This window comes from Oncorhynchus gorbuscha, linkage group LG14, assembly GCF_021184085.1.
Source record: "Oncorhynchus gorbuscha isolate QuinsamMale2020 ecotype Even-year linkage group LG14, OgorEven_v1.0, whole genome shotgun sequence".
Lineage (NCBI taxonomy): Eukaryota > Metazoa > Chordata > Actinopteri > Salmoniformes > Salmonidae > Oncorhynchus > Oncorhynchus gorbuscha.
The window spans coordinates 15,125,004-15,149,739 of NC_060186.1; the positions used below are offsets into that span (position 1 = coordinate 15,125,004).

General features: G+C 43.2%; 1 protein-coding gene and 1 long non-coding RNA gene across 10 annotated transcripts in view; both read right to left on the reverse strand.

Moving 5' to 3' along the window:
- LOC123994522 (myotubularin-related protein 5-like) overlaps positions 1–18,003 on the reverse strand; it is an 87,553-nt gene extending 69,550 nt beyond the window's left edge. For all 9 annotated transcript variants that reach the window (XM_046297216.1, XM_046297214.1, XM_046297213.1 and 6 more), the window contains exon 1: positions 17,766–18,003. In XM_046297216.1, coding sequence (XP_046153172.1) covers positions 17,766–17,820 — 55 coding nt within the window. In that variant the 5' untranslated portion in view covers positions 17,821–18,003. The remainder of the gene's footprint in view (positions 1–17,765) is intronic.
- Positions 18,004–18,271: 268 nt separating this feature from the next.
- LOC123995595 lies at positions 18,272–19,057 on the reverse strand. Its single transcript, XR_006831864.1, has 3 exons — positions 18,938–19,057; positions 18,671–18,760; positions 18,272–18,575 (listed from the first exon to the last, which is right to left on the reverse strand). It is a non-coding gene; the product is annotated as an uncharacterized LOC123995595 (long non-coding RNA).
- Positions 19,058–24,736: the final 5,679 nt, after the last annotated feature.

Genomic DNA, 24,736 nt, shown 5'->3' on the forward strand with positions numbered 1-24,736 from the left:
TTGTTCTGAGAAATGAAGGATATTCCCATGAGAAATTGCCAAGAAACTGAAGATCTCGTACAACGCTGTGTATTATTCCCTTCACAAAACAGTGTAAACTGGCTCCAACCAGAATAGAAAGAGGAGTGTAGATATTAACAAAAATGGCGGCAGTCAGATGCCCAGATGGGTGGTCCCTGAAACACAGTGTAGTCAGCAAGCGAACAAATGGCAGACAAACAGCACACCATAATTCGGTGCAACGTACATAACCAGGAAACAGAATAGGCAGGCAACTGTCTGCAAGTTTAAAACATTCAAAGGGACCTGGTCCTTAGAAAGGTCTGTGCTACAGAGGTGTACCAGGCTTGGCCAGCACAGGGTGACACCGGGTACTAGAGCAACTCATGACCCACCGGTCCGCTCTGGCTGGCACACCCCATGGCTATGGGGAATACACCCAGCAACCGTATGACCAGCTGGCATCAGGACGGGCAAGACCGAATGGGCACTGGGTTGTCATCCAGTCACTATACAGGTCAAACAGACTCAATGACATGGTCAGATAAATGATTAAACATTACTGTTTGCCTTAGTGACAATCAGCAGAACATCAGAAACAAAATGTTCTGGTAAAAAGTTGCGGCATGGGGCTGAAGGACTGCAACCGCTCTCAAATTCATAGACACAGAAACGGATGCAAGGACTGACCATCTGTGATATCAAAAGTATAGTTACAACCATGTTGATGCTATATAGTGTTTCACTTGGTTTACAAACATTGGCATAAAACAAGCTTATATTTGGGGTTCTGATCGGGAACAGTTTAACTTAGCTTATGAGGCTTTTATAAGTTAAATTCTTCAAGAATCAATGGGACATAATATATCATTCATTTATTAATCAAAAAATGGATGCAGCAACTGCTGATTACCCCCTTTACAGTGGCTGTTGCTATTGGTTTTGGCATTCACCTATGATTTTGCAACTGTTATTCTCAAAACCTACATTTTTGGTGAGCGGTGGCACAAGCAGGAGCCCTTGCATAATCCTTAGTTAATTCTCCCTGTAGGTGAAAGTTGAGCCGTTTAGAGTATGTTTGATGGGAAAAGAACAGGCCCTAGGCCTCAGGCCCTGGAGGTACTATCAACATTTACAGTAGAGGGTGTTACCTGCAAACAAAAACAAAAATATTATGATATGATATGAAAAATGAATCATAGATACAGTTCTAGAGAGGCAGTTAGCAGTGGCATGTCAAAATTAAAGTTAGGCCTATACCTGGTGAACTTTTAACACACAGGTATTTGCATGAGTGAGGTTTGCAGGCCATTGATCAGTAGGTCCCCCCCCTGCGAGAGGCCCAGTGACACACTAAGTGTGACACGGTGGAGGTGAAGTGAAACTATGAGCAGGTGATGCTTATTTTGGTCAATTGTCACAAGGTGAGAAAGTTAGCGGATGTTAGGTGTTGACCGGGTGGTTCTGCTCTTCCAGAGAAGAGGAAATCTCTCACACAGTATTGTAGTGCTTCCCCCTAGCATCACAAGGTAGAAGTAGCCACTAGACAGTACTGTAGTGCTTCCCCTAGCGTCACAAGGTAGAAGTAGCCACTAGACAGTACTGTAGTTCTTCCCCTAGCATCACAATGTAGAAGTAGCCACTAGACAGTATTCTAGTGCTTCCCCTAGCATCAGGTAGAAGTAGCCACTAGACAGTATTCTAGTGCTTCCCCTAGCATCACAAGGTAGAAGTAGCCACTAGACAGTACTGTAGTTCTTCCCCTAGCATCACAAGGTAGAAGTAGCCACTAGACAGTATTCTAGTGCTTCCCCTAGCATCAGGTAGAAGTAGCCACTAGACAACTGACGTGTTGGTAGCAGCCCTGACCATAGTTCTAAGTTCTTTAGACCTCACCCTTATAGAGACCATAGTAACCAGAGTTCTCAATCATGGTCCTAACTCCAGGAGACCCACAGGGACTGTGCAGGATTTTGTTCCAGCATTGCACTGACACACCTGATTCCACTAATCATAAAAGCCCAGTTGATTCATTTAATCAGGTCAGTTACAGGCGGGAACTCTCAAAACTGGGCTCTTGGGCCTAAATTAGATACGGTGAGAGACCCTGATTGTCTTGGCTCAGGCACAACTATGGGAGCTTATCAACAGTGAAACCTCAGCAGAGTGAGTCTGGGCCAACCTGGACAGTTAGGTAGACTACACTATAGTTGTCTCCTGGGTGACGAAGTAACAGAGTCTGATGTAAGAGAAGGGTTTCCTTGCAGAGCATTCAGACTGGAGCGTGACTGGAATGTGAACTGAGCCGGGCAGCGTGAGGGAATGTCAGACACACTACTATCAGCAGGACATGCTGTTGGGTAAAAACTACTGGAGGTGGAGAAAGCGAGCAAGGGAGTGGGGTAGATAGTGGGGAGAACAAGTATTTGATACACTGCCGATTTTGCAGCTTTTCCTACTTACAAAGCATGTAGAGGTCTGTAATTTTTTATCATAGGTACACTTCAAGTGAGAGACGGAATCTAAAACAAAAATCCAGAAAATCACATTGTATGATTTTTAAGTAATTAATTGGTACAGAAACCTGTGTTTGCAATTAGAGATCATACGTTTCCTGTAGTTCTTGACCAGGTTTGCACACACTGCAGCAGGGATTTTGGCCCACTCCTCCATACAGACCTTCTCTAGATTCTTCAGGTTCTGGAGAGGCAGTTAACAGCGGCATGTCAAAATTAAAGTTAGGCCTATACCTGGTTAACTTTTAACACAGGTATTTGCATGAGTGAGGTTTGCAGGCCATTGATCAGTAGGTGCCCCCTGCGAGAGGCCCAGTGACACACTAAGTGTGACACGGTGGAGGTGAAGTGAAACTATGAGCAGGTGATGCTTATTTTGGTCAATTGTCACAAGGTGAGAAAGTTAGCGGATGTTAGGTGTTGACCGGGTGCAAATTACTTAAATCATACAATGTGATTTTCTGGATTTTTGTTTTAGAGTCGGTCTCTCACAGTTGAAGTGTACCTATGATAAAAATTAATGACCTCTACATGCTTTGTAAGTAGGAAAACCTGCAAAATCAGCAGTGTATCAAATACTTGTTCTCCCCACTGTAGGTGGAGAAAGGTGAGAGGTAAGAAACCGGAGACGCAGGGTCAGAGTTGAAGTTGGGGAGGGGTCCTATATATATATTTTTACCTTTATTTAACTAGGCAAGTCAGTTAAGAACAAATTCTTATTTTCAATGACGGCCTAGGTTAACTGCCTGTTCAGGGGCAGAACGACAGATTTGTACCTTGTCAGCTCGGGGATTTGAACTTGTAGCCTTCCGGTTACTAGTCCAACACTCTAACCACTAGGCTACCCTGCCGCCCCCTATGCTGACAACTTGCTGAGATGGGGGGCCTTAGATCAGAGTTTCCCCAAACTCGGTCCTGCTTCCTGGCTCTTTGCGAACTTATTTGCCCGAACTTTACGTAATTATGTCATAACACTGAAGGTTGTGCAATGTAACAGGAATATTTACACTCATGGATGCCACCTGTTAGATAAAATACGGAACGGAATAAATGTTTTGTTTTCGAGGTGATAGTTTCCAGATTTGAGCTAAGGCTCGTATTTCTTTGTGTTTATTATAGTTAAGTCTATGATTTGATATTTGATAGAGCAGTCTGACTGAGGGGTGGTAGGCAGTAGCAGGCTAGTAATAGTTAAAGGTATATGGTTTAGAGAAATAGTCGACGCGTTATAATTCCTTTAATAACTTGCTGCTGAACTTGAAAGGGGTTCCTTCGTTATTTTACCGTTCATGTCTTCCATAGAGAATGTCTTGATCTACTTCAAATAAGGTCTGTGTTTCGTGCTTAAACCACCTCGGCATTTTGATACCCATGTAAATCTCACTAGAATAAGGTAACGTAATTTTCATAAATCCACTCTACAAAAAAATTATCTTCGCTTATATTTAGCCAATATTGATCAGAGTTACGTTGTCCTATGGATATCTACACAGTTATAAAAAAGGCAAGCCTACACGAAACACAGACCTTATTTTAAGTGAATCTAAAAAATATTCTATAATACATGCAATAAATGAATGAAGGAACCGCTGTTCAGATTTTGCTAGAAAGTGTCATGGGAATTATGACTCACACTTTGGTAGTCAATTCTTACCATGTCCATTATTAAAATAGGATTTCCTGCATATATTCATCACAGGTAACTTAAACTCTATTTTTATTCAAAGTTGAGAGTATTTGTCTCCTAAGCAGACTCTTCAGTATCATTGTCACTTAAGAGCTGTTTGTGTGTTTTACAGATGGCAGAGAAAAGCAGTGTGGGACTATTACATGGAATTGGCACCAGGGAAAGCAAGGTGTCTTATTTGTGATAAAGATGTAAGCATGGGGTCAGCAACAGCTAAATCAAAAAATACCACCAACCTGTGGAATCACCTTAAAAACACCCATCCAAAAGCCCATATGTATTATATTAAGTTAAAATAAGTGTTCATTGTTCATTCAGTATTGTTGCAATTGTCATTCTTTTAAAAATGTGTGTATATATACACATTATAAAAATAAAATAAAAATCGACCAATTAATCAGTATCGGCTTTTTTGTCCCCCAATAATCGGTATCGGCGTTGAAAAATCATAATCAGTCGACCTCTAGGCCAAACCCAGCCAATTGTGGGCCACCCTATAGTACTCCGAATCACGGCCGGTTGTGATACAGCCTGGAGTCAAACCTGAGATGCAGTGCCTTAGACTGCTGCGCCACTCGGAAGCCCATCTTGGAGGATAGGCAGTTGGAATAGTGACTGGCTGTAGACTGAAAATTATCATATGGTCTTGGATGGACAGTCAAGGGTATTACTGCACCATAGGAGCTAGGAACATAACCATTTCGCTACACCCACAATAACATCTACAAAATGTGTGTGACCAATTAGATTTGAAGGCAGGCTGATAACAGCCCTGTGTGTGTGTTGTGTTCTTGGCATCAGAACAGACCACAACCACAGCTTCTCGCTTTCGTCTCTAAACCACCATGACTTGACAGCTGGTTACCATGGTTACTGCAACTCACAGGATAAATTACCAGACGGTGTGTGTGTCTGCATGGTGACGAGGGGAGCTGCTCTGGGACCTGCCATCACATTACATCACTTATCCTTAGCACATAGATCATTATCTTGATCTAATCTTCATAGTTCCTACATGATCAAGTATGTTTCTACCTGATTAAAAAAAGACGTCAGGACACCAACCAGGTTAGCGTGCCATGGTTACTGCACTGTGCAGCTCTGCATTTTTCAGGCTCCTGAGGCCAAACCACACATGGCCGGAAAGGTGGATCCATTACAGGCCCGATGCACAAAGCACTCTTTCTCCCTCGCACACAGTATACAGGCCATAAACCTACTCAACACGCATAACACAAAATTATATCATTTTCAGGCCCATCGCCACACCCACTCTGACACAGTCCTCTCTCTTTAACGTGTGAGCCAGCGGTGTAATATGAATGAGAGTGCGGGTGAGTCACTCTTTCTGATTAAAAGCAGCAGTGCAGGCCCAGTCACAGGCCTCTACTTGGTTCAGACATTGGGTGGGATGCACAATGTGACTGGTCACTGGAGAGTATGGCAATAAATAAATCAATAGGATCCAAATATCTCTAAATTTTGTCATTTTCTGAATTTGGAAATAGAAGACACCAGGGGAAAACTTCACCATGCAAAGATAAACCCAATCCATTTAAAGTGATCTCCAATAGCAACCAACACTGGCTTGCAGACAGACCAGAAGGGGGAAACCGCCATTGCCATGGTGACCGTCGCCATGGTGACCGCGAGGGTCATTTTCTTTGTGCAAAAAAACAACAACTGTAACTCACATCCTTCCTGCTAAACTTACACCCCCCCCAACCAAAAAATGCAGGCTTTCAAGTAGAGGAAATACTAAATTCTGAGAGAGAGCCTGTGTCCCAAATGGCACCCTATGTAGGCTACCCGAAATGCACGTCTTGGTCAAAAAGCAGTGCACTACATAGAGAATATGGTACCATTCAGACAAGAGATAAGTGACCAACAAGTCTTCGCTTTAACATTTCCCTTTTTGTTTTGCAGCAAAACAGTCAAGGTCACTATTCGCTTCCAAATATGGTCGACTGATAAACATAACTCACTTCCTTTGCCCTCGTCTCAGAGGTCTTCTCCTCCTACTCTACTACATTCTGGCCATGACCACACACACACACGGGTGAACTTTCCAGTGAATCTTAGCACTGTGAAATTAGTTTGATATTAGAAAAAGTCTGACAGCTAAGTGCCTGTTCTGTATCAGACTTCTCCATTTGAGCCCCTGTCTTTTCTACATTACCGGAATGCATATACAGCAGCCTACAGTATCTACCCGCCCTGTCTCAAAGCCCTTAGAGCGCTGGTCTAGAAAGAGTGTTTTGGCTTTAACTTATCTTGGACGGGGTCAGGTTAAGGGGTCAAGGAGAACTGATCTTACAACAGTTCATAAGTGTCACATTCCTTGTGGAGCATGACACACACACACATTGCACTACTCACACTCTTGGCTGGGTAGCACACAGTCTTATGTTGGCAACTCTAGTTTAGTAGTTTGTCACCTATCACATTCACATCACAGCTGTATTCAGACAGACTAGGGGGAAAGGATCCAAATATCTCCAACTTTAATCAGTGGCACTCTTCAGAGTGTCAGCGCAATGCTATGCTAATAGAATAGCCTACAGTTTTGAGGCCTGTAGTGGTCAATGACTTCTAGAGCAGGGATCATCAACTAGGCTAGGGCGGTATACCGTACATAGAAACCCTATGCCGAGGTATTTTGAAAAAGTGACGAGAGGGTTGTTCAATCTCTTTGAAGTTTAATACATTTGAATATTTGTTGGTGCGGTCTTGTTTAACAGAGAGACTATGAGGAGAGCTGTTACACAGGGCGTTGACCATGGAGATGGACCACAACAGACAGAAGGCCTATGGCTTACTGACCATGCAGTAGTCTCCCAATGATCTCCTCTGAGTGGGACAGGGGTGGGTAGCTCAGGAAATTAAAACAATAGATTTACAGCAATCAAACTTATCAAAACCCTCTCCCTACACTTCACTTAGAGCAAGTAAACTGAGGGATAGTAGATTCACTCACTAGGGCTGGGAATTGCCAGGGACTTCACGATACGATATCACTAAATAGGTGCCAATACGATATGGATTGCAATTCTCACAATTCTATTGTATTAAGATCTACGATGAAGTCGTTTGTGGTGACCAAGGGCACAATATGGCATCCATAACAATATTGAGATATGAAACTATCGATTTTTTCCTCCATCACTATTGCTTCCCCTATGCCCGTCTTCCCCTTAACCAGCTCCCCAGGTACTAGTGTCTACCTCCCATGGCCATCCTAGTAGCTATCCCATCTAAATGTATCATCCTAACCCCACACCATCCATCACACCCAAAACTTAGGAGTCTATCTCCAAGGTGTCAAAACGTCACGCTGTTACATTTGCTCTTCAGCTGGCCAACACAGGAAAAAGGCAGTGGATGATATAGCCATCGAGTTTCTAAACCCAGAGGCGCAACAACGCGAAACAGACCAAGCAGACCGGCCGGGATTTGGGAAGTCAATGAGAGAAGTGAAAGACTATTTGTTTAGTAGTCAATTGTCTCGAAATCTAAAAGGCACAATCTAGATGAAAAGATTTGGCATGGGTCCCAAGATCCTCTAAAGGTTCAACAACTGCACCATCGAGAACATATGACTGGTTGCATCACCGCCTGGTATGGCAACTGCTCTGCATCTGACTGTAAGGCACTACAGAGGGTAGTGCAAACGGCCCAGTACATCACTGGGGCCAAGCTTCCTGCCATCCAGGACATATATAATAGGCGGTGTCAGAGGAAAGTCCATAAAATTGTCAGAGACTCCAGTCACGCAAGTCAGACTTTTCTCTGCTACCGCACGACAAGTTGTACCGGAGCGCCAAGTCTACACTCAAGCCACTAGACTGCTGAACAATTAGTAAAATTGACACCAGACAATTTACATTGACACACCCTCCCTTCTGTACACTGCTGCTACTCGCTGTTTGTTATCTATGCGTATTCACTTCACCCCCACCTACATGTACAAATTACCTCAACTAACCTGTACCGGTACCCCCCTGTATATAGCATCGTTATTGTTGTTCTTATCGTGTTACTTTTTATTTTAGTCTACTTGGTAAATATTTTCTTAACTCTTCTTGAACTGCACTGTGGGTTAAGGGCTTGTAAGTAAGCATTTCACGGTAGTCTACACTTGTTGTATTCGGCACGTGACAAATAAAGTTTGATTTGATTAGATTCAAGCCAATGTCACTTCAGTCTCAATTTCACCTCATTTAAACACCAGATTCACTTAAAAAGGCACATCTCAATAGGTGGTCCAGGTAAGTTATGACATAGCACAAGTGGTGGGGGTGGGCCTTTCCTCTTTTGTTCCTATACTGTTCCACAATCAAGGCAGGAGGCTGATGACATCACAACTTCCATCAGACCAACTCCTTGAATGCCCTACTCCATGAACTTTTGCTCAAAACATTATTTTACCCTTCACTGTGTGTACATTACTATATTTAGAATTGGGGTATCGCTTTTCAACAGTAAAATAGTTGGCTTTTTTAGTTGTCGTTTTTTTAAATTGCTGTAGGATGCCTATCAAAATCACACTAATAGAAAAACCACAGAATGTGATGCAAGTCCAACAGGAGACTTGAGGTCTGTGAAAAATCTGAGAAATGTAGATTTTTAGGTGTAATTACACTTTAATTCAAGTGTGCACCTAGCAAGAGGCTGTTCAGCTACGTTTTTGTAACACACATTGGACGGTAGAGTTTGCAAACCAAATACCCACTGAATTGATGAAAATAATCATGATATTTTGACAGTTAAGCCATAGCCTACTTTTTAGTTAACATTTAATTGAGAATGTTTTTTGGGAAAGCCTTTCCATCTGCCAGAAGACAACAGCTACAGAAAGTGGTACACACCCATACACAGACAGTTGCATTCTCCTTGCCCCTTCAAAAGGTTGCAGGAAATACAAATCACTGATGAATTCTGTTCTTGTCTTATGATAAAGTTGGGCATAAACTTGGGTAAAATAAATTGTTCAATACATATGGTTAAATTCCGATTTAACACCGGAATTCTATTACAGGCAGTATCAGAGGAAGGCCCTAAAAATTGTCAGACTCCAGCCACCCAAGTCAGACTGTCTAGGACCAAAAGGCTCCTGAACTGCTTCTACCCCCAAGCCATAAGACTGCTGAACAGTTCATCAAATGGCTACCTAGACTATTTGCATTGACCCCCTTTTTTCTGCACCGACCCTCTTGCACTGGCTCTAAGCACACTCACTGGACTATACACACACACACACACACACACACACACACACACACACACACACACTGCTACTCAGTTTATTATGTGGCCTGATTGCCTAGTCCCTTTTACCCCTACCTACATGTACATATTACATCAGCTACCTGGTACCCTTGCACATAGCCTCGTTATTGTGATTACATTGTGTTACAATTTCCTTTTTTTTATTTAGCTAATTGTTCTTTTTAACTCTGCATTGTTGGGAAAGGGCTCTTAAGTAAACAGTAAGCTGATAACTATTGTATTCGGCGCATGTGACAAATAAAATTAGATTCAGAATCCGCATAGCTGGCTATGTGAAACGTGACCGATAATTAATGTGCCAGAAAACAATCATTTGGCTAATTGGGTTTTGACTCATCGTTACCACTTACATTACATGGGGATGTGCAAATTCACGAGCATCATGCACTCTCCCTCCCCTGTGTGAAAAAAATGTGACTACAACCAAACAATGCACACAAATTGTACCGGGAGGCGAGAGAGAAAACAGACTGCATTTCCCTGTCATAGCCCGCTTTGTGACTGACAGGCACCTATCCTATCAAGAGATCACTAGAAGATGATTATCTTTCATTCTAGCAGATGGCTTGATGGACTAGCCAATTGAAACTTAAATGAAAAGTAGCCTACTAATTAATACAAAGGCAACAGTGAACAGGTCGTCCCCCACGAATGATGCAGCGGCCCACTTTGGGGCAATCATTGTAATTTGGTAAATAATGAATCTCTAAGGAAAGACACCTTAGAGACAAAGGTCTCTCGAGAGACCTTTGTCCATATATGCCACATATCAAGTTTGGTGCAGATCGGTCATTAGGTGCCAGAAGAGTAGCAATGTGTTTTTCAATCAATTCTGGGGACACTGACAATGAAGTGGAAAAAGTAGGTGGCTGAAAATGAGTCTGTAACCGGCTGATTAGCCGCCGGCCGGTGCTAATAGAAAACGCTGCCTAGTAGACAGACAGGTACAGAGAGACAGAGAAAAAGAGCCACACTTTGAGGAACACAGACATTTGCATATTAACAAACAATCTTATCTGGAGTGACCGACAAGGACAGGTGCATACAAAAAACAACCAGGTGGGTGGGGTGAACAACACACAGTAATAATCTGGAACACAGAAATCAAACAGCTTTCCCTGGAGAGGGAGTGGGGTTAAATATATATATATATATATATATATACACACATATATATACACATACACACACACACACACACACACACACACACACATATACAGTGCCTTGCAAAAGTATTCGGCCCCCTTGAACTTTGCGACCTTTTGCCACATTTCAGGCTTCAAACATAAAGATATAAAACTGTATTTTTTGTGAAGAATCAACAACAAGTGGGACACAATCATGAAGTGGAACAACATTTATTGGATATTTCAAACTTTTTTAACAAATCAAAAACTGAAAAATTGGGCGTGCAAAATTATTCAGCCCCCTTAAGTTAATACTTTGTAGCGCCACCTTTTGCTGTGATTACAGCTGTAAGTCGCTTGGGGTATGTCTCTATCAGTTTTGCACATCGAGAGACTGAAATTTTTCCCATTCCTCCTTGCAAAACAGCTCGAGCTCAGTGAGGTTGGATGGAGAGTCTTTGTGAACAGCAGTTTTCAGTTCTTTCCACAGATTCTCGATTGGATTCAGGTCTGGACTTTGACTTGGCCATTCTAACACCCGGATATGTTTAATTTTGAACCATTCCATTGTAGATTTTGCTTTAGGTTTTGGATCATTGTCTTGTTGGAAGATAAATCTCCGTCCCAGTCTCAGGTCTTTTGCAGACTCCATCAGGTTTCCCAGAATGGTCCTGTATTTGGCTCCATCCATCTTCCCATCAATTTTAACCATCTTCCCTGTCCCTGCTGAAGAAAAGCAGGCCCAAACCATGATGCTGCCACCACCATGTTTGACAGTGGGGATGGTGTGTTCAGGGTGATGAGCTGTGTTGCTTTTACGCCAAACATAACGTTTTGCATTGTTGCCAAAACGTTCAATTTTGGTTTCATCTGACCAGAGCACCTTCTTCCACATGTTTGGTGTGTCTCCCAGGTGGCTTGTGGCAAACTTTAAACGACACTTTTTATGGATCTCTTTAAGAAATGGCTTTCTTCTTGCCACTCTTCCATAAAGACCAGATTTGTGCAATATACAACTGATTGTTGTCCTATGGACAGAGTCTCACACCTCAGCTGTAGATCTCTGCAGTTCATCCAGAGTGATCATGGGCCTCTTGGCTGCATCTCTGATCAGTCTTCTCCTTGTATGAGCTGAAAGTTTAGAGGGACGGCCAGGTCTTGGTAGATTTGCAGTGGTCCGATACTCATTCCATTTCATTTCAATATTATCGCTTGCACAGTGCTCCTTGGGATGTTTAAAGCTTGGGAAATCTTTTTGTATCCAAATCCGGCTTTAAACTTATTCACAACAGTATATCGGACCTGCCTGGTGTGTTCCTTGTTCTTCATGATGCTCTCTGCGCTTTTAACGGACCTCTGAGACTATCACAGTGCAGGTGCATTTATACGGAGATTTGATTACACACAGGTGGATTGTATTGATCATCATTAGTCATTTAGGTCAACATTGGATCATTCAGAGATCCTCACTGAATTTCTGGAGAGAGTTTGCTGCACTGAAAATAAAGGGGCCGAATAATTTTGCACGCCCAATTTTTCAGTTTTTGATTTGTTAAAAAAGTTTGAAATATCCAATAAATGTCGTTCCACTTCATGATTGTGTCCCACTTGTTGTTGATTCTTCACAAAAAAATACAGTTTTATATCTTTATGTTTGAAGCCTGAAATGTCGCAAAGTTCAAGGGGGCCGAATACTTTCACAAGGCAGTGTATATGCATTTTTAAAACTTCCATTCACCAGAGATAAATAACCATCCAATCAGGATCAACTTTTTCCGGCCCAGGACCAATAAGTATTGCTTCCTGTCCCTTTCAACCAATCAGATGATGTGTGCGGAATTAGGCGAAACACAGTGGGACACCAGATTATAATTCCTTTCTTTGATGGCGATGATGAAGGGGTGGTGGTCTTGATCATAGATAATCTAGTCCCACCGCTGATATACCCTGGGGGGGATTGGAACAATTACTCCTCTAATCCCAGGCTGACTGGGAACAGGATTGCCCCAGTCCTGCCCTGAGGGGTAACAGCAGGAGGAAAAGGGTGAGGGGGATAAATTCTCGAAATTCCATGGAAGACCATCAAAGCAAAGCAGGGCTGGGAATTGCCAGGGACCTCACGATAGAATATTATCACGATATTTAGGTGCCAATACAATATGTATTGCGATTCCCATGATTGGCTCCCTAATTAAAATGAAGATTGAGTACAAGCCATGAAGGAAAAAATACTTAAGTATTGGAGGCTACTACCACAAAAATGATATTTGCAAAACAATAAGATGCATCGTCAAATAATATCCCGACATGTAATTGTATCAATTTTTATCCCCATCACTAGCTTCTGGAAGTGGGTCACTGAGGGCAGGCTGCAGGGCCCTGGGGCACTCGTCTGCCTCCTGAATAAGGAGCATTCATTACAGCAGACAGACGGCAATGAAACAGCCACACGCACACACAGCCCTGGGCTGGGGCAGGGACATAAACAAAAGTCCCTCACTATAAGAGCAGTAGGCTTACATCCAGGTCAGAGCAGGGTACAGAGTCACATCATGTCTGCAGGGAGAGAAGTATCCGGCGCAAGCCCTGAGAGAGACCAGACCAGCCAGTATTCAGTGTAGCTCCACACGGAGACAAGCAGTGTCTGTTTACAGCCTAACAGACAGGGAGACGGTAACGTTACCATGGCATGACGAGTCCCATGGTAGAAACATTCCGACACACACACACACCACACTCACAGCTCTGTCCCCCTTCCAGCAGCACCCCCGTCCCCTATGAAAGACAGATTGTGAGGTCTATTTCTGGAGGTCCTGAGTGGCTGCAGCCTGGGCTGCTCTGGAACCAGGGAAGAAGTGGTAGCCCACAGATCGAGAAGAGAGGAGTGCTGGCAAGCTCTCGCCTTCTCCCTCGCTCGTGTCCTTTTCCACTGCATTGGTTGTTGTGGTGTTTCAGTCTCACTCCGGTACTCTCCAAATGTAAAGCTGATTCAAATTGTCCAGCAAAACGTAGGCATATCTATTGGAGGTTGACCGATTATGATTTTTCAACGCTGATACCGATACCGATTATTGGAGGACCAAAAAGGCCGATACTGATTCAAATCGGCTGATCCTTATTTATTTATTTGTAATAATGACAATTACAACAATACTGAATGAACACTTATTTTAACTTAATATAATACATCAATAAAATCAATTTAGCCTCAAGTAAATAATGAAACATGTTCAATTTGGTTTAAATAATGCAAAAACAAAGTGTTGGAGAAGAAAGTAAAAGTGCAATATGTGCTATGTAAGAAAGCTAATGTTTCAGTTCCTTGCTCAGAACATGAGAACATATGAAAGCTGGTGGTTCCTTTTAACATGAGTCTTCAATATTATCAGGTAAGAATTTTTAGGTTGTAGTTATAGGAATTATAGGACTATTTCCCTCTATACCATTTGTATTTCATTAACCTTTTGACTATTGGATGTTCTTATAGGCACTTTAGTATTGCCAGTGTAACAGTATAGCTTCCGTCCCTCTCCTCGCTCCTCCCTGGGCTCGAACCAGCAACACAACGACAACAGCCACCATCGAAGCAGCTTTACCCATGCAGAGCAAAGGGAACAACTACTAGAAGGCTCAGAGTGAGTGACGTTTGAAACGCTATTAGCGCGCGCTAACTAGCTGGCCATTTCACTTCGGTTACACCAACCTCATCTCGGGAGTTGATAGGCTTGAAGTCATAAACAGCGCAATGCTTGACGCACAACGAAGACCTGCTGGCAAAACGCACAAAAGTGCTGTTTGAATTCATGTTTACACGCCTGCTTCTGCCTACCACAGCTCAGTCAGATACTTAGATACTTGTATGCTCAGTCAGATTATATGCAACGCAGGACACGCTAGATAATATCTAGTAATATCATCAACCATGTGTAGTTAACTAGCGATTATGATTGATTGTTTTTTCTAAGATAAGTTTAATGCTAGCTAGCAACTTAACTTGGCTTACTGCATTCGCATAACAGGCAGTCTCCTTGTGGAGTGCAACGAGAGAGAGACAGGTAGTTATTGTGTTGGACTAGTTAACTGTAAGGTTGCAAGTTTGGATCCCCCGAGCTGACAATGTGAAAATCTGTTGTTCTGCCCCTGAACGAGGCAGTTAACCCACCATTCCTAGGCCGTCATTGAAAATAAGAATGTGTTCTTAACTTGCCTAGTTAAATCAAGGTATCCATTTTTTTTAATTAAAATGGCAAATCGGTGCCCAAAAATAACGATTTCCAATTATGAAAACGGCCCTAATTAATCGGCCATTCCGATTAATCGGTCGACCTCTAATATCTATGCACCTGACCTAAAGAACCAGTGGGTGAATCTCCTGGCTGTCAATGACAAGAATGCTGCTCACCTATCGCTGATAGGTATTTTGTATTATAATGAATTGGACACAACATTACAGTAGGTGGCATTCGTCATGCTTCTCTATATAGATCTGTTTACCTCTAGCTCTTGTAAAGGGAGCAGAGGCACAGTGCTGAGCTCTGGTCCATGCTCTCTCACAGTGCCAGAGCTGTCACTCCTGGGTGAAAAACAACTGCTGTGCATTCTGTCTAGTCCCCCACTTCTGCATACACAAACAGTAACACTCCTCCAGCTGCCTGGGAGGGAGGTAGAAAAGAAGGGGTCAGAACGGAGAGCAGTGTGTGTTGCGGCTGATCATGAAATGAGGCCCTTGGCTTCTACAAAATTAACGACAACTCCCCACCCACATGAGAACACACACACACACACACAGAGGGACAATCTGGATTCTCGCTCTAAACACGTCTCCCAAGGGTCCGCTCTCCTATTTCCTGTTTGGGCCGGGAGCACCGCGAACGGAGCATTTGATTCGCCACAGTGTTCTCAGCACAAAAGGGGACAGCAGTCAAAACAGAGCTACACAAGAAACCCCAGTCAGGCTGACCACACCCTGGCCACAGACCGGCCATCTTGGCTCCCCATGTGAAGTCTATCTGATTGATGAGAGTTTGGGTTGAGCACAATTATCAGGCAACCTGACACCTTAGTGACTAATGGAGGGTGTGAATGGGAGCTGTAGGCAGTGGTCATCAAGGCAGGGACGTGCCCTACAACCACAACATTGACTGCAAACAATACAGTAGCAAAACCTGCCCCACAGGGTGCAGAGAGGTTTTGTTCCTCTGGATATCCTCTTCAAATAATTCAACTGATGAATGCTTTACATTGTACACTGTCGACTCTAATTCTAAGCGTGGTCACATACAATTAAAGGATGGGTGTTTGCAGGTAAACGCTTTTCTCCATCACTGAATGTTATGTTGATGATGTAATCACCCAGGAAGCATCTTCTCTAGAAATGTGTGTGTGTGTGCGCCAGTCAAAACACAGATGAAGCAACACCTCCACACCTGTGCACCAGGACATCGCAAGACAGGCAGGCTGCAGCTCTGTCAAAATGTCAGGGAGCACCGAGCTCTCTCTGGCATGTGAGAATGATGTCAGAAGACAATGTCATTACCCCTGGGAGAATGCATCAGCCTAACAGAATAAAGAGTATCAAATTGTAGTATCGATCTGATTACAGAAGAGTGGGTAGCCACTTTAGGTAATAAGTATGGAGTCAGTGTTCAGGAACAGGGGGTAAGACTAAAATAAGCTTGTGTTGTTGAAAAGTAAAATGCATACTTTAAAGAATAAAATGTCAGATGCATATGTTGCAGCAAGTGATTTACTATGCATGTATTTATTATGCATTTGGCTGCTGTAAAAGGGTTTCAACTACAGACAAATCATCCCGAGTCTAGTTTTTTTTATTGGGTAAGGAGGCCTCATTTCTCCTTGATCGCCTCAGCGCTTGGGGTTTTTAATGTCTGCTTCCCAGATGCTTTACAGGCCTAGTCTGCATTCAGCAGCAAGAACAGCAGGGTAGATACAGGAAGGAGAGACATTCTGCAGTGTGCAACGTCCACATTATAACATCCTGCCGCTGAACCTTGCAGGGATTGTCCCCCTTCAAAACAGACATGCATTAAAATGTATGCAAAGAAAATCAAAATGTTCATTGTCCAACCTCAACTTTCCAACCAAGAAATAAGTACACAAGCCAGTTCTTGCTTGATTTTAGACGCTGAGAACGTGTCATGCTACGATGTTTCTGCATGCTCCATCTAAATAAGTCATAAACAGAATCCATTTTATAAATAAAAGACGTTACAAGTTTCCAACTAGCTGAATATATTCATCGGATAAGGCGGCGTTAATATTTCATGGTGAACAGGCCATTATACCGCACAGATCTAGGACACCGCACAAACCGGGGGGAGCGTCAGATAACGGCCCCAAACGCTCAGCGTCCGAAACACAACAGGAAGAAAACTGAGCATCTACGGGGCTCGGTTCGGGCCGCTCTGGTTCAAGTGGCTTGGGGAGGGGCAAAAGCCATCTAGGTTAGTCCACAAACAAAAACAGACAAAGAAAACAACAATACTTCCATTTCTAAAACATGCGTTAGTTGTTCACAAGAATAGTACGCTTTTATCAAGCAAATATTTGCTTTAGTTCTCAGAATGACCAGTTAGTCCTTATAATCTCGACCTCATCATGTAAAATCTCGACACGATTGTGTGACGTTTGCTTTACTAGGTAATTCCTGTTAATTTGGCGAGAGGTGACAGAAAATGGTTTCGCTTTAGTTCAATAACAAGTTGGTTTAATAAACCCATATTAGCTAGAAATCTACTCTAACCAACGCCGCCAAACATGTCGTTAGCTAACAAGCTAACAAGTATCCTCTACCAAGCTAATTAGCTTGCAGGTTCACTTAAGTTATTAGTTAGCTAGATATGGCTATGAAAATTATGCAGGACATAAAATCAAATATACTGTTTCCTCGTGGTTTGAAATGACACCAGACGGCGGGCTAATCTCGAGAGGCCTTTGACATCCGCGATTTGTAGTTCAGTGCCCTGCCGGATAAGACACCCCACAACTGTGGGACGCCGTTTTGTCCCGGCCCGTCCCCGCCTCCCTTTCCTCCGCCTCCCCATGTTTACCAGGGCTGAACCGCGGCTAATACGCCAGTATTAGCTAGCTAGCACTTAAGAAAATAGCTAGCCCAAAACTCACCTCTCTTATCGAGGTCGTAACCGACCACCACGAAGTAGTCGGCGAGCCTGGCCATGTCGGAGTTCACGGAGACAGGCCTTTATTGCGGTATCCTTTCCCTTTACCGTCGATATTCCATTCACATTCTATTGGCGAAAGACACATCACGGGCGACACTAGCATCCTTCCTGCTGTATCCTGCCGCCATACCGTCAGTATGTCTTGCGCTGACAGCGGAGTGTGATGATTCTGCGCACTGGGTTACAGGGAGCGGCGCATGGCAAGAATGTTCCACAACGTCCCATTAATGTAGTTGGGTGTTGATCCCTTGTAAAAAACTAAACCACTGTTGCCTAGAAATGCAGCACGTTGTTAGCTAGATGCTGACAATTATCTTGCTGAAAACATGCACTATATGCGGTAGAATGATTATGAACAATTAGTGTATTTAGCATGCATCAATGACATCTTGGCTACAGGGCATGGTACCCTTGGGAAACCGTATGTAGTCTATCAATGCACATCAACATATCAAATAAACACGTTGAAACAAGTCTGACAGCTCAAATTGACGTTTTACAGTGAAAATGACAAAACTGTATCATAACCTTTCTGTGCACTCAACATCAATATATTGGTTATCTAAAATAGAGACCATATTTTCCCCATATCTGTCACAAGTGTTCCCCAGCCCGCATGTCATTGCTGAAATACTCTGGAATCAGAGCGTCTGCCAGAACTGATCAGAGGACAGCCCACAGGAATGCCTGCTTTCGCAGTGTGTGTGGTCAAAACAGATGGTAGCCCATATAGTTGAAATGTAACGTAGACCTATACAGAAAAGAATCGGAATTAAATAGGATTTATACATTTTCAGTTTTACACAGTATGCTTGTATGAGAGAGAGAGATTAAATAGAACATCACCTCTGTGTGCAGTTGAATAGCCAGTGTGATCCTAACCAAAAGTGTCACTCGCATTGTCTCTTCATGATCGCCAAAACAAAACTAAAGTACCTGTAACATAATACATTCATGCCCTTGTCAAATTCCAGCGTAAAACTGCAGAGCACTTAGTATTATTACATTCAACAATATCACCTTTAAAATACAGCAGTCCCAACACAGAAAAACTCTTGCCTCATAATGAACAAAGAGCAACATTGTCACAACGTTGCAGTGATTTTGCAATACCGTTAGGTAATAGGGAGGTTGAGCGCAGATGACATTTATCCATCCTCTGAAACAGAGGCCCAGTTCCGTGCGGCCTGCTGTCCTTGGCTGCTGACATCGTAACGCCACTGAGAAAATTCCAGCACTTCCTGCACTGTGACCTTTGACCCAAAGTACCTATCACCTCGGGATTAAAAACCAGGCATGGCTCTTAAGCATTTTTGTCTTTTGTTTTTGTTCTGTATAGCCTTCTCTCCTTCTCCCAGAGGATTGGTATCCCCACTTGACTTAGAATGATAGGCTGTCGCTGTGGGTGGTTGGCAAGAAAATGTATGTCAAGAAACACCCCCTATACCTTCCCCCTTCAGTGAGCACAGTGTCAACCCGATAGCATATACTGTAGATAAATCATTGTTGACAATAGAGTGATGCTATTTCCCTATGCCTGTAGTGAGTCAGGTCAAGGGGGATGGTTATGCTTCTTACAGCTGATGAGACACATGGCCTTGAACTTCACTTGACGAACTGCCAGTAGTCAGGAGGGAGGGAAACACAAAAGATCCATCTCCTTGGCTCTCCTGGTTGAGCATTAGGCTATAAGGTAGCAATATTCACTGCCTTGTTAACTGCAGTAAATAAAGGTGTTCTAGATACAGAAAGACCTAAGAGAACGACCTAGAGCCTTCTGGCCTTAGTTACAATGGATACACTGATCAAGTTCCCCCACAATGCCTTGAGAAAGACCAATCAAATCAAATCAAACCTTATAGTGAAATGCTTACATACAAGCCCTTAACCAACAATGAATTTTAAGAAAAATAAGTGTTAAGTTAAAAATAGATAAGTAAACATTTAAAATTAAAGTAACAAATAATTAAAGAGCAGCAGTACAATAACAATAGATAGACTATATACGGGGGTACCAGTACAGAGTCAATGTGCGGGGGCACCAGTTACTTGAGGTAATTGAGGTAATATGTACATGTAGGTAGAGTTAAAGTGACTATGCATAGATAATAAACAGAGAGTAGCAGCAGCGTACAAGTGTATGGGGAGGGGCAATGCACATAGTCTGGGTAGCCATTTGATTAGCTGTTAAGGAGTCTAATGGCTTGGGGGTAGAAGTTGTTAGGAATTCTTTTGGACCTAGACTTGGCGCTCCGGTACCGCTTGCCATGCGGTAGCAGAGAGAACAGTCTATGACTAGGGTGACTGGAGTCTCTGTTTATTATCTATGCATAGTCACTTTAACTCTACCTACATGTACCTATTACCTCAATTACCTCAAGTAACCGGTGCCCCCGCACATTGACTCTGTACTGGTACCCCCGTATATAGTCTATTGTTATTTTACTGCTGCTCTTTAATTATTTGTTACTTTCATTTTAAATGTTTACTTATCTATTTTTAACTTAACACTTATTTTTCTTAAAATGCATTGTTGGTTAAGGGCTTGTGTGTAAGCATTTCACTATAAGGTTTGATTTGATTTGATGTGTCTTTCTCAAGGCATTGTGGGGGAATTTGATCATTGTAACTAAGGCCAGAAGGCTCTAGGTCGTTCTCTCAGGTCTTTCTGGTGTGTTTGGACCATCATAGTTTGTTGTTGATGTGGACATCAAGGAACTTGAAGCTCTCAACCTGCTCCACTACAGCACCATCGATGAGAATGGGGGCGTGCTCGGACCTCCTTTTCCTGTAGTTCAAACTAATGAAGTCGTCCCTTTCAGCTGTTTCATCTCCATGTCCAGCTCCAGTTCCCCTCTGAAGACGACCCAGCCCAGCGCTGCTGACATTCCTGGTCCTTCTCACCGCTCGGGTGTCTCCCCTGTTAGGCGCATCCATGCCCTGGGTAGACATAGCACAGATAGCAAGATCTCAGACTGGCATGAGTGCATACACTGTTATTATGTAGTGTGTTGATAATATTACAAAGCAAAATGAATAAGTTAATATTGAGTTACACTTGAAAACGCCATTACCGTGGGAAAACTGACTTTTAAGCAGAGAGAATTGGCTATAGTATTTGTTCCTGATCTCAGTTCCTACATCGATTACTATTGTCACACAGACAGAGACAGAGAGGGTCAGCTCCTCCTGTCACTGATTCTCTGTAACTCATGACACACAGCCCACTCAGAACACAAAGAGAAGACCTGTCAGGCCGGATACGATGAGTCACCTGACTTCCAACAAACCAACAGACAGGAAGTGGGTTGAAGGCCTCTTGCAAATCATAGCTCTCGTGGGGAATCCAGCGTTCAATTGCTCATCCTCTGAGATAAAGCAAGCGTGAAAATGTCCTTAATGAGGACAAAAATTGCGATCAAAAGGTTTTACTTCCCCAAGTGTCTTAGACTGTATTGTATCTGACGATAGAAGTGAAAAGGGGAACTGTTTTATGATGTACTGGTAGTCTGGTAAAGGTACAAATCTGGTCTCTATATACTGCAGTGCTCCCACTGTGGAAGGAAGAGGGGTAGTTCAGGATGTCAATCCAACTGACATCTATAGAGCTGCAATAATACAGAATGTTTCCTCTCAAGGAGGCAGATACCATCTAAGTATACATAAACACAATAGTAATTGAGCCTATGATGTTTATCTGCCGTGGGCAGGCAGGCAGGCAGGCAGGGGTCGATAATCCAGAGTGGTGGGGCAAAGTACAGGACTGAAGGCAGGCTCAGGCAGTGGTCAAGCAGGCGGGCTCAGAGTCAGGACAGGCAATGGTCAAAACCAGGAGGGTGCGAAAAGAGCAACTGGGGGGAAAAGCAGGCGCTGACCCAACCCGCTGGTTGACTTGACAAACAAGATGAACTGGCAACAGACAAACACAGGTATAAATACACAGGGGTTAATGGGGAAGATGGGCAACACCTGGAGGGGGTGGAGACAATCACAAGGACAGGTGGAACAGATCAGGGCGTGACACTCTGAGAAAACAAACCAAATGAAAGTATTGGACAGACTGAGGCCTTAATGAAGAGGTCATTGGACCAGTCTGTGATTGTTAGAAGAGGCCCTGATCCAGGCTGCAAGGCCCAGCCTCCTCACTACTTCCCTGGGGTCAGAGATCCACAGAGCGAGCCCCCACGGTACCTAGGCGCCCGGAGCACGCACACACCCGCAGGCAATAGGAAATGTAGCAAAGAGCTTTGTGTACAGTAAACTTTATATTCCTGCTCTGTAACTATTAGTGTTTTCACTCATAACATACAGAGAAGAAGCTTCAGGGCAGGTAGAGATGTCAGAGATGTCTCTCCTGAGCTCTCTGGTGCAAGAACTCTTCCGTTCATTTATTTAAAGTGAATTAAAGGTCACATGAATTTACTGTATCTAAAAAATACTATAAGCACGTTGTATTTTGAAAATCCCTGTCCATTCAAGGAGGTGACAGACTTAACCCCTGCCTATGGTCATTGCCAGGTCTGTAAGTAAATGTATTAATGAACCAAGCATGCCTCTGAGAGAATGCATGAAGTAGATTAACTGCAGTAGGTTTAACCTTATTTTATTCTACACTGAGTATACCAACCATTAGGAACACTTTCCTGATATTGAGTTGCCCTTTTATCCCCAGAACAGCCTCAATTTATCCGGGCATGGATTCTACAAGATGTCGAAAGCGTTCCACAGGGATGCTGGCCCATGTTGACTCTTAACGCTTCTCACAGTTGTGTCAAATTGGCTGAATGTCCTATGGGTGGTGGACCATTCTTGATACACACGGGAAACTGTTGAATGTGAAAAACCCAGCAGCGTTGCAGTTCTTGACACAAATTGGTGTGCCTAGCGCCTACTCTCGTACCCATTCAAAAGCACTTAATTGTTTTGTCTTGCCCATTGACCCGCTGAATGGCACACGCACACAATCCATGTCTCAATTGTCTCAAGGCTTAAATATCCTTCTTTAACCTGTCTCCTCTCCTTCATCTACACTGATTGAAGTGGATTTAACAAGTGACACCAATAAGGGATTATAGGTTTCACCTGGATTCACCTGGTCAGGCTATATCATTGAAAGAGCAGGTGTTCTTAATGTTTTGTAAACTCGCTGTACATAGCCATGATACTATCATCAATCTTTTATTTGTTTGGCTATTTGATACTGTGATCTCCTGCTCTCCTGCCGCCAGTTTTAAAGGGCCCAGTCAGGCGCTGTCAGTTCTGGAAGCACCACTATTGTCTGCCTCCACTGTCCCACCGAGCAACAAGCACCCCGTCTGTGCTACCATCTTTCACCACACAGAGGAGTGATCCCTCATTTTGCCCATGAAATGGGCACACTGGGCCAAACCTTGACTCACTCAGGCCATCTCCTCCAACCCCCGTCACCTTCGGCCCCTCGCTGGTAACAAGAGCCATGCAAACAGAGAGAGAGATGACTATCCACGCAAACACTCTTGGTTGTGCCCCAATCCCCTACAAACTAGCCATGTAAACACATTTGATGTGGGGAGCCACGGTGCCTGTGAGCACACAGGAAGACAGGAATGCTCACCCCAGTGGGAAAGACCATGTCTCCAAAATGATTTCTCATGGAGGATTTAATGGTGACTCGTACTTAGGGTTCAAGGGTCTGCTTGACATTACAAAAAAGTCCTAATTTGATCATGTTTGTTTTCTTGTGTTTTAAAAAATGCTGACAAATTATGTTTATCTTCTAACTGGGACATAATCTGGTCTGTCCCCAGCCCCATTGGAGGTCAAAGCCTTTGTGTTTGGCAAAGCTCCACTGGGCTCAGCTATGTGTGCCTCTGCAGCTGGCCTCAGTAACTGTCCTCCACTGTAGAACATTCGACTGATAGGAGGTTCACTAGGGGGCAGCAATTGTAAGATAACCAGATACAGTGAGGTTTCTGGTACTGTGCAGACACTCACAAACAGTGAACTGCACTGTAACTAAGTGAAACGACAAAAAAAGCAGGAAGTAAATGAACATATGAGTGAATTGATGGGTGAATGAATAGATGCACATGGAATTGTTGGAAGATGGATTAAAGTAGAAATTAATATTTGAGAAATCATTCTTGAGTTATGATCAAGTTGCTGTGTAAGGAAGAAAAGTAGGTATTGGGTACCCACTGGGAAAACACTGATTGAATCAACAATGTTTCAGTGTCATTTCAATGAAATTACGTTGACCCAACGTGGAATAGACGTTGAATTGATGTCTGCGCCCAGTGGGTTATACTGTATGTTTACAGTATACATGGAAAATTAAGTGCTATATCCGTAGAAAACCTCTTAAAAGATCCCTAAAAAAGTTCTCAGAAACAGAGGAAAACTTTTGGACTCTGGGGGATTCCATAAATCTTCCTCCAGCCCACAGGTGTTGTTTGTTTGTATGATTAGGCTGTTTTGCAACGAAGCCACCTAATCTCAGAAAAATCAGAACACTTCAGCTCTGTAATTTGTTTATGTGGTGCTTCCTGTTCAGAAACCATAAGGGGACATATCCCCTGACCCCCCTGTGTGCACAACATTAGATAGCTGTCACGTCCTTAGAGATCCTTGTTATTCTCTATGTTTGGTTAGGTCAGGGTGTGATTTGGGTGGGCATTCTATGTTCTCTATTTCTTTGTGTTTTGCCGAGTGTGGTTCCCAATCAACTGTCTTTCATTGTCTCTGATTGGGGATCATACTTAGGCAGCCCTTTTTCCCTCCTTCAGTGTGGGATCTTGTCTTTGTTTGAGTGCATGTAGTTTGCACGACAAAGCTTTTCGTTCGTTGTATTGTTTATTGTTTTTCTTGGTGGAACATTTAAATAAAATAATGTACGCCTACCACGCTGCACCTTGGTCTCCTTCCGACGACAAA